The sequence below is a fragment of the Falco punctatus genome, assembly GCF_963210335.1.
Source record: "Falco punctatus genome assembly, contig: scaffold_28, whole genome shotgun sequence".
Lineage (NCBI taxonomy): Eukaryota > Metazoa > Chordata > Aves > Falconiformes > Falconidae > Falco > Falco punctatus.
This window is the reverse complement of record NW_027660251.1, coordinates 1075456-1092596: the sequence shown is the minus strand read 5'-3', so window position 1 is coordinate 1092596 and position 17141 is coordinate 1075456. Positions and strand designations below refer to the sequence as shown.

At 57.6% G+C, this 17141-nt stretch overlaps 1 protein-coding gene and 1 pseudogene across 2 annotated transcripts in view; one reads left to right on the top strand and one right to left on the bottom strand.

Annotated features, from left to right (window-relative positions):
* LOC308057365 (hydrocephalus-inducing protein homolog) overlaps positions 1-17141 on the top strand; it is a 251878-nt pseudogene that overhangs the window by 217948 nt on the left and 16789 nt on the right. The window lies entirely within an intron of this gene.
* LOC308057366 (fas-binding factor 1 homolog) lies at positions 23-15904 on the bottom strand. Its single transcript, XM_080411484.1, has 31 exons — positions 15824-15904; positions 15456-15483; positions 14708-14749; positions 14294-14384; positions 13778-13838; positions 13196-13246; positions 12875-13019; positions 12258-12338; positions 11362-11481; positions 10352-10505; positions 9988-10121; positions 9443-9545; positions 8881-9276; positions 8150-8227; positions 7759-7853; positions 6755-7046; positions 6390-6456; positions 6168-6212; positions 5942-6076; positions 5638-5738; positions 5009-5215; positions 4367-4474; positions 3920-4059; positions 3512-3630; positions 3260-3382; positions 2718-2903; positions 1778-1954; positions 1473-1610; positions 1239-1371; positions 762-880; positions 23-206 (listed from the first exon to the last, which is right to left on the bottom strand). Exons 1-31 carry the CDS (start codon positions 15824-15826, stop codon positions 123-125), a joined length of 3756 nt encoding a protein of 1251 aa, XP_080267610.1. The 5' UTR covers positions 15827-15904; the 3' UTR covers positions 23-122.

Genomic DNA, 17141 nt, shown 5'->3' with positions numbered 1-17141 from the left:
CTTTTAAAGAGGACACTTCCTCAGCAGAGAACTGGGATTATTTATTGTTTGTTTTCCTCCACAGCAGCCTCCTGCGGGGACAGGCACAGCCATCCCTTGGGGTGCGTGGGGATGCCACCTCCTCAGCCTGACAGAGATGAAGTGTTGTAGGTTGCTTTCTTCAGGGTGTCCAGGAAGAACTGCTCCTTCTCTAAGAAATCATGGTCCTAAGAGAGGGATAGATGGCACGGATATCAGAGTGCCACAGAAATGGGGTCACAGGCCAGGGTGCTGCTCACGAGTGATGGGAGTATCCCAAACCCTCCTCCGTGCGGCGAGCAGCGGGCAGGTACCCATCTGTGGTAGCCCCCGGGGTGTATGGGCTCCCCACAGAGCCCATAACCTCACACCGAGTGAGGCCCACAGAGGAAGGCTCAAAGAGCATCCCTGCCTGGGGAAGGACCCAGCAGGGAAGGAGGGGGCTGAGGATGGGGACATCATGAAGCCAGAGCCCAGCAGAGCTGGCTTCTGCCACCCAGGGATGGGGCAACGCCATCAAGCCAAGGATGTTATCAACCAGCCTGAAACAAGCCGTGAGGACGCACCAACCCTTGCTGCTGGTATCACTCTTCTAGGTGCCCACGGCTTCTGCGAGCCCACCCAGCCCAGCAACGATCTCACACCCACCCTGTGGCCGTCAGGCTCAACCCAGGCTTCACCCAGCCCTGCTCCCACCCAGCTGGTCTGAAGCCCTTTCCAGCCCTGGTTTCCCACCACCTCACCTGCTGGGCCCTGTGCTTCAGCAGCAACAATGTGGCGTAGAGCTCGGTGGGGCCAGCCCCAGTGTCCCTGCTACCCCCTGGGCTATGCCAAGGGAGCGCGCTGGTGGGAAGTGGAAAACCTGGAACAAGAGCCCAACCGTGTGGTACCGCTGCCGTTAGAGGAACAGCAGACGGACAAGTGTCCCTTTTTTTGCTGCCTGCATGTCCCTGCAGCAGGGTCCTCCCCAACCTCCCACTGCAAACGGCCTTTAATCCACCTGCCTCTCCCTTCCTGCCCCCTCTGCCCCCTCCTGGCACTGCCCTGGCTCAGAGGTCTCTGCTGAGCTCCTTCAGAGGATGTGAGGAGGCCAACTCACATCTGAGTGTGTGATGAGCCCCCAGGAACATCCCAAGCCTCCTGAGAAGTGGAATACAAGTGCAACTGGCCCCCAGCATGTCCCGTCCCCCCCTCCCCCAGCAGCGTGCAGGAAGCCTTACACGGTGTGCTGGAGAGGCCTCTCCTAGGGGCACTGAGGCCCTGGTTTGTGTTCAGCAGCATCGCAGAGTTGGTGGGCAGTTCCTCACGTATCTGTTCGAGCTGTCTCCTCTGGCGAGCCATGCTCAGCCGCTCCTGCCCCATCCCCGGGAGAAAGAGAGAGAAACTGTTGGCAAAGGTTCAGGCCCTTGGCACAGCGGCCCCAGGCCAAGAAGGAAAGGCAAGGGAGTCTTTGCCTCGTGAAGACGCTGTTCCTGCTGCTTCAGCTGCTCCAGCTGCTGCTCCATGACCTGCAGCCTCCTCTGGTGCTCGGACTCTATCCTGCACGCCTCTTGCAGGGCTTGCTCCCCTTCCTTGTACTTCTGGGATGAGAGCTGCAAGGCAGAGCAGCTGAGGAGGCTGGGGACAGGGACCCTCGCTGCCCTGGGGCAGGGCTCCTTTGTGCACCCCCTGTTCCCCTCCCAGGACAGCGCTGGGATTCAGCACTCAAGGAGGGATGTGAAACCCCAGCTGTGAATTGCAGCGCAGATGCTTCACTTACCTTGGTCGTGCTTTTAATCTGCTCCTCCTGCTGCTGGATGCGCAGTGTGGCCCTGTCCACCTTCTCCTTCTCCAGCCTCAGCTCCTGCCAGGACTTGTCCAGCAGCTCCCTGTCCCTCACCAGCTGCTCCTCCCTGGTTTTCAGCTCATGGCTCCAGATCTTCAGCTCTGCCTGCTCCTAGGATGGGCATGGGGAAAATCAATGCACTACCTGCCCTATCCTGGACACTATCTCATGTCCCCCCAAGTGATGGGAGAGATCTGCCCCTGTTTTCCTTCTTGTGTTTGCCAGTTTGGGGTGCAGAGCAACACCACCAGGTACCCAACCAATGCTCTCATCCACCCACCCTTGGGCACCAGGGTTGGCAGAGCTGAGATTGTACAGGCAGGCACACACACACACACACACTCCTTCCCCAGAAAGACGGAGCCCCTCACCCATGCTACACACTCTAAAACATGCTCAAGGCTTGGCAGTTTGTCAGCAGTGGAAACACCCAGCCTGAATGGTTATTTTCCACCCTGGTAGCCCTCAGAAATGCAGCCCTGCCACAGTCTGTGCCACATATCTCCTCTGGACAGCTCCAGGGGGGAGAACTGGCTCCAAACATGTCCCCATGGCATGGGGAGGTTCTGTTTAACCCACCATGGGGGTTTCCTCTCACCAGACTTACAATGGAGGCGGCTGTGCCTGGTCTGGCTGCCCAAACTCCTCACAGGCAAAGGGGAGAGACAGAGGTGACTGATGCTTCAGTCAACATCTAAAACAGGCTGGTGGAGGCTGCTCCCGGAACAGCCCGATTCTCACCACCGCAGTGATGTCTCTTAAAACTTGTTTTAAACACCTGAAGGCAGGGCTGAACATCTCCCCGGTGGGCAGGACCCATCCGTGAGCTGCCAGGTGGTGCTGGAGGCCATGGAGAGGGGCTCTACTGTGGTACCTTGGCCAGGCTCATGATGGTGCCCTCTCTCTGTGAGTCCATCTTCAGGGCTCGGTCCATGTTGCGCTCCATCTGCTCCTTCCTCAGCTGCTGCTGGGTGTGAAATTCAGCCCACTCGGCTGCCAGCTTCCGTTGCTCCTGCGAGCACTTCTGCATCACGGACTTCTGCTCTTCCAGCAGAGCACTCTGGGGAGCGTTGCCAGAGAGGGAGAGAAGAAGCACTAAGTCCCATTCGCCACAGGATTTTTCTCCTTTAACCCATCTCTGCCGTGCAACATCTAGGGGCTGGTTCAAGCCCACGGTGCCTGGTGTGAACCCTGTCACCGTGAGCTCTGGTCCCGTGTTCCTCAAGAACCAGCACGTGCCATGCGCACACACCGCGGCCTCCTGCATCCGTGAGCCAGAGGGCTGGCCTGACTGCGATTCCCCCTGTGTGAGGCTGAGGAGGCAGAGAGCTGCAGAAGGATGCTGCAGCCCAGCACCCAGCTCTTGCCTCCACCACACAATGCAGTGCAGCCCTGGAGATGTCTGCCCCACCTCACCTTCGCCCTCTCCAGCTCTGCTCGCTCCATGGACAGCTGCTGGGTCATGACTCGCCGCTGCTCCTCCAGTGAGTGCTGCAGTAATTCCACTTTGGATTGCTCTGCCGTTGCCCTCCATCGCTCCTGCGTTCAGACACAGAGGTGACAGATGCTATTCACAACCTCCAGGCCAGGAACCTCCAGTTGGTGAGACACATACCCCATACCCAGACAGGAGGGCCGACCCGGGCAGAGGACACAGTGTGGGCTCACCTGCTCCAGCAGCCGAGTCTGCTCACTCAGCCTGGCCTCCATTTTAGCGATCACCTCCTGGAGTCGGCTCCGCTCCTCCTCCATGTCCCTCTGCTGCTGCGATAGCCTGTCCTGGAGCACTTGGGGAGAGGCACGAGCAGCATGAGGCGGGAAGTTCTTCCCTTCTATCCACACCATGTTCACAGAAAAACTGTGTGTGTTTGTGCTCATCACCCCTGGCACATCCCCAGGACACTGCTTTGTAAAGGGAAGACCCCGAGATGTCCAGTGACCAAGGCAGGCAAGGCTTTGCCAGCCTCAGCTCCCAGCCTCTGGCTGACTCAGAGCAACTTCTCCTTGTTTTCTGGGTACCCCCAGCTCCGGTGGAGACCCCGCAGCCGTTCCGGCACAGAGGAACAGCAGACATACCCTTGAGCTGCTCGTCCCGCTGCCGTACCCCCATGGCCAGCTCCTGGGAGGTGGTGTGGTGTGTGGCCTCCACCTTTCGCGAGAGGTCATGCAAGTTGCTGGAGAACTTCTCCATCCGCTCGATGATGCCATTCAGAGACCTGCAGAGAGAAGTGAGGGGAGGGTCACCCCTGTGGGACACACTTCATCTCACCGCAATGGAGAGGGGGATATTTGGTGGCCCAAAGGCCGGGCAGCCCTGCCCTGAACCTCTCTGGGTCACAGCAGAGCAGTAGGAAGATGCAGCTCCTGCTTCCGGGGGGCACTGACGGGTATTACACAGCTCAGCATCCCCGCAGGCAGTGGGTGGGAGAGGGGATGGCCCCTGTTGCCATGGTCCAAGCCTGGTTCGTGTAGGACAGGGAATGCTGTGGCCAGGGACCAATGTGGGAACACAACTGTCAGTACCTGGTGTACGATGTGGCGCTGGTCACTGCATCGATCTCCTGGTCTTTCAGCCGCTTCAGCCGCTGGAGCTGCTCTTCGTGGTCTTTGCGCATCTCCTGGACAGACACCCTGCGGGACACGGGGAAGGAGCCTGCCACAGGCTGGCACAAACCAGTGCTCCCCATGATAGGCATTGTGGGAGAGGCTTGGTTGTGGGGCTGAGAATCAGGTGCCAGGAGCTGAGCTGGCATGGGGGTCTGTCCTGGGGCATTCCACCGACAGGCATCCACATTTGGGATGGGCCCAATTTTGGGGTTATGAGCTCCTCTACCAAAAACTGATTTGTCATTGACCCAAACTATGTGGACATCAGTAACTCACTGAACTCACTGACCTGAATAAAAGAGATTTGGGGGAAGATAAAACATTGGGTTCAGCATCTTTCAAAATACAATGCATTCACTCTGAAACCACGTCTCCAGTCAGATCTCCCTGTGTCCACCTACAAAGCAAATCCCCGTTCCAAAAGGCACCAAGCTGCCCACAACCCAGTGCTTCTGGAGTCTGGTTTCTCCTTTCACCATGTCCCCAAACCACTCCCTGGTTCCTTCGCTGAGACTGTGGGTACCAGCCACACGTGTGTGCCACTTGTGCCACTCTCACCTCTGCAGCTCTTGCAGACGCTCCATCTCCAGCTTGTTCTGCTGCTCCAGCGTGGCCAGGCGCTGCTGGTGCTGCGCCAGCAGCTCTGCCCGTGCCCGCTCCGCATCCTGGCTCTGCAGCAGGAGCTGAGCCATCAGCTGCTCCTTCTCCAGCCGCAGCCTCTCCTCCCGCTGCCCGTAGGTGTCCTCCACCACCTTCACCTGGTTCCTGCCCCGAGAGGTCACAGCCAGGAAGAAGTGTTGCTTCCACAGCAATACCCAGCACTCCCCCCCCCCCCCCCGCAGAGCGCACACAGGGGTTTGCGAGCAGATCAGTGTTGCTGTGTGCATGGCGAAACACGCAGACCTGAGCCTTGAACCCTCCTGCTACTGCCCACTGTGCTGCCTGGTTGGGGGTGCGCTGGCAATGGGACCAGCCCCTCCTCCTTGTCACCCAGGGGACAGTGGTGGTGAGAGTGGACTCCCATGTTGGCTCACCTGTGGGGCTGCTCTCTGCCCCCACCACGTCCACATCGACATGGCTCTGCGCCCACCTGCCCCAGGGGCAGATTTGGGAAGCATCCCAGCACTCCCACCCCAGGAGAGACAGAGCTGTAGGCGAGGAGGGAAGCACAGGTGAGAGGCTGGTACCTGTGGGTGCTCTCAAGGAGATTCAGTTCCTCCTGGTGCCGCTGCTGGAGATTTTCCAGCAACAGTTTGTGCTGTGTCCGCTCCAGCTCCAGCATTCGGACCTGCCAGGCACCCGGAGAGAAAGTCCTTGTGCTGCCCTGGGGACAGAACTCCCACAGCAGCACTTGGTGGCCATAGGCGTCTCTGGACAGGGAGGTTTCACCTCTCTCCCCTGTCACCCTGATGCTATTGGGGACAGGATATGGCTCCTTCTCCTCCCTCTGGGTCACCCGTGGTCCCCCATTCAGCAGGCAATGGGGCTCACCTGGCTCTCCAGCTCTGCCACACGGGCCTGGGCGCTCAGCAGCGCTGCCTGGCAGCCTGATGCATCCTCATGGAGCTGGGCTGCGGGAGCCCCCTGCCTCCTCTCATGCTGCAAGCCCGGGGCTGAGAACTCTGCCTACAAGGATGGAGAGAGAAGATCGAGGCCCTTCAGGATCAGTGGCTTTGTGGTGCGGCCATCAGCCTCCAAAAGAAGGCACCTGCCTTACCTGCAGCTGCGGGGCAGCCTGGACATGTGCCCTGGGTGCAGGAACCTGCGGAGACACAGGGATGCTCTCAGGGAGGTAAAGCCCTGGGGAGAACATCTCCTCCTAGCCTGGAAACGGCGATCCATCTCCAGCCTACTGCAGTACCACCCCCACCCCCTCCCCAGCCCAATCCCCGTGCTGGCGTGGGTCCCTTCTCCCCAGGTGACACTCGGCAGCCCCCACCCCAGACACAAGCATGCTGCGCTCTTCCTCCTCTGGGGGCAGAATCAAGGCGGAGACCACAAGCCCTCTGGGAGACAACATGTGTCCCACCACCAGGGCAGGGCAAGGAGCCCAGCTGGATGAGAAGGAGAGGCTTCAAAGACCAAGCAAGAGCTGCCTTCTCTGTGAAAGGCTTCAATTCTCCTTCAGTTGTCTAGAAATAATCTCAGAGCATCTTCAACACTATACTGGGGAAAATCAACTGAAGAAAAAGTCCTTTATCACCTGGAGCCTCTGTTGTCTAGTTAATATAATATGTATATATGCCTGGGGAACTGTGTAAATGCTGCTCAGGCCATGCAGGGCTATAAACACACATGATTTACAAAGCATCCATAGCACCCATGCTTTGGCCTGATAAACGCAACTTGTGGCACCTCGGGGAGCTCCAAACTCTTTGCCTCCATGGACACGGCTTCCCAGAGATGCAAAGTGGGGCACATCCTTCCTCAGGCCGAGGGAGCACGGACAGAGCGGGATGGCGGCGAGTCGGCAGCGGAGGGCTCGCGATCGCTGCCCTGATCCTGCACCGCTCGGGGCACGGACCCAGCACACCTACCTGAGTGAGCGGGGCAGGGCCTGGTGCCTCCTGCTTTCCTGGGAATGAGCCTGTAGAGGCTGAAAATTGGACAAGTCCATGATTTGAATATAGCAATGGGAACCATCCCCTCCCAGCAGGATGAGGGCCTGGGTCTCCTGGGCACAGCGATGAGGGTCGCGCTCCGCTCTGGGAGCTGGCAATGAGGGCAGAGGGTCAGACAGGCTTGTCCATGTCTGCATCCCCACTCCACACACAACGGTGGGACTCTGCTCTGCAGAGTAAATCAAGGGACAAAGCACAGCTCCTCCTCCATCTCCATCACCTAGGGAGGAGACTGGGTCCCCTAAGCCACTTTCAGCGGCCTCTGAACCGGCGCACAGCCACAGCCCAGAGCAGAAGGGGGTCTTTCCAGCACATAGCACTGGTGGGACAAGTGTGGGGGCAGCAAAGGGAAGACAGATGGGGCAGCGTGAACTTATGCACACCCATTGCTCTGGCAAAGCGAGTCCCTCACAGCCTTCCGAAACCCCAAAGGCAGCACTGCGGAGCTCAGTGTGCCCCAGCACACCAGCTGACATGGGGATGGTGGGATCCTGCAGCTCAGCAACCTGCTCCGACAATGGCTGGTCAAAGCCTGGGCAGCATTCATGTGGCCAAGGGAAGTGCTGTGGTTCCTGCCTTTTTTTGGGGGGTTGGTTTTGGTTTTTTTTCAGGGCAGGGAGACCCTTCTCCGCATACCAAACTGTACAAATCTCTGCTGCCCGAACCGTACAACCACAGGAAACGCACCCAAGGCACCGGCATTTCTGGAGGGATGCCCCTTCGCAGGATCCGATGGTTGAACCGAGGCTTGTTTCGTGGTGCTGAGCCAGGGGACCGGCTGCCTGCGTGGGCACAGAGACACAAGTGACGCACAGCAGTGTCACAGCGCAGGGAGAGGCACGCAGACATTATCCCGCTTGGCATTTTTGCAAGTTTAAAGCTTGGCTGTCGCACTGCGATCGAACAGGCAAGGGCCCGACGATCCTTCAGCGCTGCCTTCCTTCCCGGTTACACAGGTCCCAGACCAAAGTGGTCACGGCTGGCTACCAGCCCTCCCCGCTCCCCCACCTACACATGCAGCCGCTTCCCACAGGAATTCTCCCTTGTGGAGGTGTCTGAAAGGTGAAGGAGGCCTCACCTGGAGCCATCTGCACTCGCTGCCTGGTCCTGCGGGACAGCTGCCTGCTGCGGTGCTCCTGTGGGGCTGGCTGGCTGGCTGCAAGCAAAAAACATCCCATGGGGGAGAGCCCAGGAGGCAAGGAAAGACAAGATCCTTTCCCTCAACACCAGTTCCTGCCTTGCAGGTGAAAACCTATCCCACTCAGCTGCGGCAGGATTCAACCTGTTGGCTTCAGAGGGAGCAAAGACACCTCAGAACCTCCATCTCTGGAGGAACACCAGTTCCTCCTTGCTGCATCCACCCCCTTCCCCTGGGCAACATGCCCCTGCCCACGACACACGCGGCTGCTTCTCTGCAATTCACTTCTGAGTCCCATCCCAATGGCACAAGCCTGAACCTGTCTGTGCCAACTCAGCTGGAGGAGGTGGTTTTCCTGGAACTAGGAGGAACGAAGGGGAAAGAAGGCAGGAATGAGGAGCATGCGTGGAGCTCGTGGGGGTATGCTGATCCAGGACAATCCCACAGGACCTGGGGCAGCACGTGCAATCTCAGCCATGACTAGAAGGAGAGCCCAGAGGTGCGATGGCCCTGCAGGCTGCACCAGTGGGAGAAACCTCTGCGTTATTAACCCAACCCGAGGCAAGAGAGCACTTAAAATGGATTTCTTAAATCCGAGCAGAGGATTTCTGAGACGTCCTGTTGGAGCAGCTGCATGATGGGAGCCCTGTGGCCACCAGCTGTGCTTTTACCTGACAGGAGCGTGGGGATCCAGCCCTCCTTCTGGGGACTCCAAGGGCTTGGCACTTTGCTCCTGAGCCTTCGCCTGTGCTTGGGCTTTCTTGCGAGACAAGGCAGCGCTCAGCCAGTTGTCTTCCTCCAGCGGGTCAGGTTTAGCCAGCGCTGCCTCTGCAGCCGGGAGCTGGCTGGTGGGGCCGGGCTGCTGGGCTGTGCCAGGGCTGGGGTAGCTCACTGCAGGATTGGCTTTTGCTGCAGATGTTGGCTTCGCATCCATAAAATCCTCATCTTTCAAGCCCAGCCAGTCACCTCGAGTCCGGCTGCTCCGCACAGGGCTGTGCCTGGCTGAAGGAGGAGATTTGGAGCGGGGTTCTGGTTTTGGTTCGCTGCTGTTCTTGGCTGGAAACCTGCTGCAAGGAGAAGCAGTCACATACGTGCCTGTGAGAGGACCCCGGGGACCCTGCCCGGGGACCCTGCCCGGCGACCCTGCCCGGGGACCCTGCCCGGGGACCCTGCCCGCTCTGCCGCGGGGGCAGCGTGGCTGCTGGCTGGAGCTCCACACGCAGAGCACAATACCTCACAGGCTGCCTCCTCGCCGGCTGGCCCTTGGGCATGGAGGCCACCGTCGGCTGGTACGCTCCAAAGACAAAATCCTCCTTGTCCCAGCCGTCTTCCTTCTCTGTTCAGACAAGCAGCTTTGAGTCAGCGCCTAGAGGAGCGGCTGTTTGCAAAGACACCAGCCCTCCTCCTCCTCCCCTGCAATTCTCACTGCGATTGCTGCCTCTGGGAAGACACAGCTGGAAACATCTTCCCTGGAAACCTGCAAGCAACGTGTCTCCTCCACGTGGCTGGGAAAAGTTGCTTTGCTGAGAATCAGTCCATGTCCAAAGGCAACTGAGTTACAGCTGCTGTGCAAATGCCCCCAGGCTGCCTCGAAGGCAGGGTACAACACTTTTGCATCAGTCACCTTTGCCCCAGAGCTGACTGGGAGCCCATTAGCCACCCTGCTGACCACTACAGAAAGGGTATTTCCCCTTCAAGGACATTAGAAATCAATCTCGCCCTCCCAAGCCAACGCCATCACCTCTGCAGACCTTCCCAGCATCCCTGGCCACGCTCACCTGGCTGCTTTTGGTACTTCTTATCCAGTTTGAACTCTCTGCGCTCTCCTGTGCCTGGCTGTTCCAGGATTTTGGCCACGGAATTTTGTCCCAGCAACTCATCCAGCTTGGAGCGGGCTGGCCGGAGCACCTCTCTGTTGGTGACACAGTGGCAGATAGGTTTCCCTGGGAGGCAGGGCTGTTTCTTGTCACACAGCCTTGCCAGGGTGCTCTGGCTCTTCTCTGTGAAACGAGGCTGCTCTTGCCCCTTTCTGGGACCCACAGGCAGAAGCTCCAGCATCCCCCCCCCCCACAGCATGCTGGCACCATCCCAACGCACAAGCCATCCCCTGCTTTACTCTCACTGCCTCTTCATTGCCCTTACTTTTCTGCCTTCTTTCCCTGCTTCTCAGCTCCTTTTGAGCCACTGCCAAGTCCCAGCGCATGCATCAGGTCGTCATCAGTATCTTCAAAAGTGAGCTCAGCCCTCCTCTGGACTGGGGCCACGGTGTGCAGGGGCGTCTGGGGTGGAGGTGGCTCTGTGGATGGGATCACACATGGTAAAGGTTTGATCAGGGCTTTTTTTTTTTTTAAACAGGAGATCAAAGCATCCCTGCCTGCTCTTATCTCTCAGGACCATTTAAAAAGTAATTTTTAAGATCAGCGAACAGATCTCACAGCAAGTAACACAGCGGCAATGCACTACTGCCTGGTCTGCAGCCATGCATCCACTGCTGGGACACTGCTGGGTGCCACTGACACTGGGGTTTCCAGCTCTGGATAACGCCAGGAGCTTCTTTAGCTTTGAAAGTTTCCAGTCAGATAATTCCTGTCCCCTTTTGCCTAAAGTCCCTCTCTACCAACACACCTTAGACCTTGCCCTAACCCACCAGCTGCTACTTGCATCCAGAGTAGATTTATCAGGGTGAAAGGTGATTTTAGGGGACCCTCAGACCCATTAGCATCCCTGCTGCAGGAACAAGAGGGACAAGTGCCTGTAACACAGCCACAGCTGGATCCCACCCAGAGGTGCCCCAGTTGTGGTGTGGCACGGACTGGTGCTGCTCTCAGACACGCAAATCCTGACCCAGAAAATTTGTTCTCATTTGGCAATGCGTGCAGAACGGGCTGGATGAGGTCAAAGGTAAGATCAGAGCCTCCATTCCTGGAAAGGAAAGCTCAGCTCCATAATCTGCGGCGCACTGCAAGTATCAAGCACTTGGTGAGCTGTGGCACAATTAACCCTGTTACCAAGCTGCTCTATAAATTACGTTACTGGCTAATAAGAGGTAGGACTAGGTGGCTTTCAATGTAATCATTTTGGATCTCACACAGACTAATCCATGCTGCTGATTTATGTAATACAAAGAGGATGCACTGAGCAACCCCACTTACCTTTCTCTTTGCTCTGTTCTGGTTTTTCCTCAGAGCTGCTTTTAGCGCCTGTTGGAGCTGGTTTCTTGGGAGCATCCTGCTCCTCATCAGACAAAAGTCCTGCCAAAGGATCATCTAAATCTGGGAATTACCCAGCAGGTACAGGAAAAGAGAATAACAAAACAAACAAACAAACGCAACGTTATTTAGAAGAAGAGCTCTGCACTACGCCAGCCACTGTTCCCCACAACGTGCACGTGGGGACAGCAGAGTGTATCTGCCCAAAGCCATGAGCGCGGGTCCTGCAGGGACCTGGGATACCCTTGAGTCTCCCTGAACTTCAAACACTCAAAGACTTAGATTTCCGTTCAGTTTTTCCACGTTTTCATCCTCCCGGAAGAAAATAACTCAAAAATTTGGGTGCTTTAATGCCTGAACACAGCTTAGGCAAAGAAAAAGGGGAGAAAGGCCACCTAAATCACCTAAAGCCCATTAGGGTTTTTGGTTTTGTTTTTTTTTTTTTTTTAACAGATTTTAACAGATCCTGATCTTTGTTAAAGCACAGGCTTTGAGAACCAGATTTCAGCTGTGCCAGGAAACCACTCCCCTGTTCAGAAGCTGGACAGAATCCCCCCTGACACAGGGGCTCCCAAGTGTTACAATCATTAAAAACCAAAGCACATATAAAAATGCAAATGCCCCCAGGAATCACCCCCCAGTCCTGTCCTGGGGAGGGCCTCGAATGCAGAGGTTTTTTTCCCTTTGGTCACCTCTGAAGGATTACATTTGCACTAGCATCATAGGGGTGAAGGACTCCGTATCTTATTAACCAGTCAAGCCTCCAGCTAACCGAGGAGGCAAAGAGCACGGGCAGAGCCCCCAGCGCCCCCCCGCAGCCGCGTGAAGTGAGATCCCACCTTCAAAGTTAAATTTCTTGTTGTGTCGGGGAGCGGCAGGGGATGAGAGGGCCTTCTTTTCCATCGCAGGCACTTTCTCTCCTAGAAAGAGAGGCCACGGCTCTCAGAGACAAGGTACTGCAGAAATGCCCCGGTCCCACCCTAGCTAAGGGTCGCTTTTTGGGTGGCAGCCCCCTAAAAGCACCCGCTGTGATGGACAGACCCCCCCACAGCCCTGCCAGGTGCACATCTCTCCGGAGGGGTCTCCTTGCAAGCAGAGGAGAAAAGGGCCAGGGGAAGATCAGGGCACTTTAGGGGCTGGCAGATCTGAAATGCAGCTCCTCTGGCTCTCCTTGCCCCCAGAGCAGGGGGCTCCCCACCAGAAACACTTTGCACCGCCCCAGGGAACAGCCGAGTGGTGTTTGGTGGGAGGTGGCAGCGGCTGCTGGTGTGAGTGACGTCCAGGGATCTCCTAAGGGATAACACATGGCCAGAATAACACTCCTGCAAAAAGCAACCAGGAAAAGCATTTTAGGGAACAAATCCACTTTTTGCTCCGTATCCCAGATAAGGATAGGAAAATATCCCTGCTCGTTTACAATCAGGGTGTGAAAAGAATAGCAGAATCTCCTTTTTACCTTCCTCAGGAGCTACCAGCTTCCCTGTGTTTTTTACTCCTCCTCCCAAGAAGTCACATTTCCCAGGACCTTTCACAGTTGCCTTCCCTGGCCCAGAACTGGGTTTCGGGATTCCCAGGAGATCAGCTTCCATGTCGTCCATATCCTGGAAAGCAAGAGGACAAGGATGGGGAGCAGGGTGAGAGCTGCTTCTCCCTTCGGAGGCTGGTGCTGGAGGCCATGGCAGTGCACTGGGGCGGAGATGGAGGGGATGGATGGAGATGGAGGGGATGGATGGAGATGGAGGGGATGGATGGAGATGGAGGGGATTTAAGGACTTGCCTTCAGGGTCTGCAGCACAGCTTGTGGGTCTGTGTCGGAGACACTGGATCCCTGCATGCCAGGGAGGGGAGACATCAGAGGGGAAGAGATTTTTGGAAACTCCTCACCCCTTACCCCATATCCCTTGATATCCGTTTTATGAGATAGAAGAATACATGCCCAACTCCTCCTGGTGTCCTCCTCTCTGGAAACCCCCTGTGCCCCAATTCCTTTGCTGAGATCCTGCTGCCTCTAGGAGAAGCATCAGGAAAACCCAAGGCCGTTGCTCTGGGTGAAGGTCCTTCCTACAACACTTTACCCAAAGTGCACGCAGGAAGGCTGGGCTGCAGCAGCACGTGCCCCCCAGCTTTGCTCCATCTCACCCAAGGCACCAGGAAGCCCTTCTTCCACCACCACCCCCGCCCTGTCCTGTCTTCCCCACCCCACTGGGATGCTGGAGAGGGGTTACCTCTTCAGCCAGACATCACAGCTCATCGCTGGCACGCCACTGCTGACCTGGCCGGGGTGATACCGCCGCAACCTTGGCCCGGCTCAGCCCCAGCCCTCGGGACTCCCAGGCTCTTTCCTGAACCTTGGACTCACCTCTGCAGAATTTATGTCCTTCGCAGGGAGTCTGTCGAAGAAATCATCTTCTAAAATGGACCTATGACACAAGCCCGGGGGTTAGCAGCACCACACGTGAGCTCGGCCAGTGTGTCCAGGGACAGCCAAGCCAGGCCAGGCAGCGGGAGGCAGAGGAGACCACACAGGGCTGCCACACCAGCCGCATCGTACAACGCAGAAAATGAGGCTAAAATAGCACTGGGATAAAGGACGGCAGTGCTGGGACTGCTCTATTTAAGCAACTGTTACAAAGCAGATTTACAGAAGATGTACAAGGCTGGGGGACACCCAGCTCTTGCTGGAAAGCTTCGGGCTCTGGGCTCCCAGTTCCCAAAGGCATCGCAGAAGACAACTCGCCTTCGCAGGCAATCACTGTTGGGGCAGGGAGGGAGGTGGAAAAGCCAAGGATGGGGCAGATCAGAAGGATTTGGGGAGGACAAAGAGATCTTCAAGTGAGATCTCTCACAGGAGAGGCTGTGTCTGAAAGGCACTCACTTCTTTCTGGCCTGCAAGCCAGTGTCCTGGGCTCTCCTACTGCTGCCCACAGCCGGCTGGGAAGCTTTGGCAGATTTAACAGAGGTTTCATCTGGAAACAAGACAGGGAGAGATGAGGATGATGGACACGGGCATATTCCTGACCTAGGCACTCCAAAGGGGGATCTGCTGTCTACCCCGGGGCCACAGAGGCTTTTAATCAGAGGTGAACTTCACTTTGCCTCCCCAAAAGCTGATGTCCAGCCTATTCAATGGCCTCTGACTCCGAGAAGCCCTGCTCCCTGCTCCATCCCCTCCTCACAGCTGGAGCCCCCTTGCAGATCAATGGCTGTTGCACCAGCACCTCCTGCTCCCAGGAGGGGAGTAAGAATAGAAGGACGCTGCCCTTTCAGCTGAGAAGAAGGTTCGTTTTACCATCATAGCCCAGGAGGTCACCAAGCACATCATCGATGGAGCCTGAAATGAGACAAATTAAGCTGTTGAGGCAGGTGAGCTCACCAAGCAGGCATAGGAAAGCTCCCAGTTTCAGTATGGCTTGCTCTTTGGAAATCTGCTAGAATAAAGTTTTGGTCTTAAGCATCATCAGCGTCAGGCCTTCCTTGTCAGTCTAGAGAGAACTGCCAGGACCTGATCAGTATTTTGTGGATAAAAAATTTAGCTTCACTTAGCCAGAAATGGGGTATCTTTATCAAATGAACCAGCTGCTTTGTATTCAGTTAGTCACTGGCCACAAGCAGCACTTAACCTGTGAGCTCTCACCCCGCAGGATCTCGAGTCCCTGGGCAACCCCAAAAGCACTGCTTCAGTATCAGGGGCTGCAAGAGGCCTCCAAACAGTATCCCTCCAAACAGGGATAAGGTGATGGGAAGAACTGAAACAAATGCTTATATTCTCCCCTGAATTTGGGAAAGCCCACAAGAAAGGAATGTGGGACCTCAATAAACAAATCCGCTTGATGTGAGAGGCAGGTGAAAATTTCTGGTTCAGGAACGACATGATGATGCACTCAACCATCTGCAGCTTTCAGACAAGGATCATGAAACATTTCAGTAGCCAGGACTGCCACCTGAGAGTGTCGTCCCCCCCCCCCTGCCCCAGGCATTCCCAGCAGATCGAAGCACCTACGGACAGCAAAAGGAAAGCCTGCAGCATATGTACGTACCTCTTAAACTTTTCTTGGGTTTTGTAGCCTGGGGAGAAAGAAAAATTCCCTCATTAGAAAATGAAGCAAGTCTGTCCTGGACTTTCTCAAAACACACTAAAGCCAGAGGCAGGTTTCTCCAGAGCATCCCATAAACAGCAGCGAGGCCCTCCTCCTGCCCGTGCTGTTTGGGAAATGACACGTGAAATGCAGAACTACAAAGGTATTTCCAACTTCAGAGACACGGGTGAGCACAGCCCCTCCCGACTGCCAGCTGGGCAGGACCCTCCAGCCCTTGGGATCACTTCTGCCTCCAGGCAGAGCTGCCAGAGCATCAGATCCGGATTTCCCAGCCCCGCCTCAGCCCCGCACCGCAGGGCCACGCTCACCATCAGCGTCCGTTTACGGATTCTTCTTCCACGTTGCAGGGGGACCCGGCACCACTGGTCACATCCACACCCACCTCCTGCCTGAAGGGAGAGGAGGGTTCCCCGATGTGCCACCACGGCCGGAGGCACCTCTCCCACAGAGATGTCCCTCTCCGGCTCGGGGGGCTGCAGCCTGCCAGGCTGGCTCCGCGCCGCGCCCACCCCCCGAGCCCCTCTCAACAAGGCTCCATTTGAGTCTGAAAAACACCCCCCCCCCCGCTCCCCAAACCGGCTTCGTGCTCCTGCAGCCCGGGGGGGACATCACACCCCCCCCAGGGAACCAGGGAGGGTGAAGGTTCCGGCCGCCCCCGACCCCAGCACAGCCCGGGGGGTCCCGCTTAGCCCAGAGCCTGCGGAGCAGCCAGGGGCAGAGGGAGGGAAACCCCCCCACCCACCCCCCCTTGGGTCCGGGGCACCCGCGGGGACCTGGGACAAGCAAAGCGCTGCTGGAGGCGAGGGGTGCGCGGCCCGGAGGCGCGGAGCCCCCCACTTACCGCTCAACCGCTCCCCGGCTCCGCCTCTGCGCATCCCGTTGCCATGGCGCCCGCTGCCCCCTGACCCCGGCGCCCCGCGCCAGCGCCCGCCAGACCCCGAGCCCGCAGCCCCCCAGGGCCGAGCCCGCAGCCCCCTGAACCCGCAGCCCCCTCACCCCCAGCCCCCCGAGCCCGCAGCCCCCCAGCCCGCACCGGTAGCACGCCGGACACCCGCCCCCGGAAGGCCGCGGCTCACCCGGCACGGCACGGCCCGGCCCGGCCCCTCCCCCCCGCGGGACGATGGGATGTGTAGTCCCGGCCGGGCCCCCGGAGCTGGGGGTGCCCCCAGCGCTGCACCCCCCGCACGAGGGGCTGAGAGCGGCTGCGGTGCCCCCGGCCACCCCCAGCACGTGCCCTGGCACAAAGCGGGGCTTTAACGCCCTGGCCTGGTGTTTAATTGTTGTTAATTGGCGCCAACAAGGAGCAACGCCAGCCCTCCTTTCGAGACCCCCGGGCACCAGCGGGAGCACAAGGAGCCAGCCCCAGGCCAGGCACCGGGGGATTACAGCCCCCAGCCCCGCCATGCGGCACCCAGCGCCCAGCCCCCTGTGGAGCACAGCAGGCTGGGCGCAGGAGACCCCGGCAGCCCCCCCGTTGTTATAAATTGAGACCACAACGGATCATAATCCAATTAAAATTTTATTAATTATAGCAAGTAGAATATGAGCAAAAACAGCGCTGGACGGCAGGGGAGTCTGCGCTCCACCAACTGCCGCCCTGAGCAGTTCAAACAGTCCCTTTTTATA

Bases quoted from the DNA above. Each gene is read 5' to 3' on its own strand.
- LOC308057366 (XM_080411484.1), bottom strand. The intron at 6,213-6,389 runs GTGGGGGCTGCC...GTGTCTCCGCAG, and splicing joins GCAGCATGCTTGTGTCTGGG to GTTCCTGCACCCAGGGCACA. The intron at 881-1,238 runs GTAAGGCTTCCT...CTCTTGTTCCAG, and splicing joins AGGCCTCTCCAGCACACCGT to GTTTTCCACTTCCCACCAGC.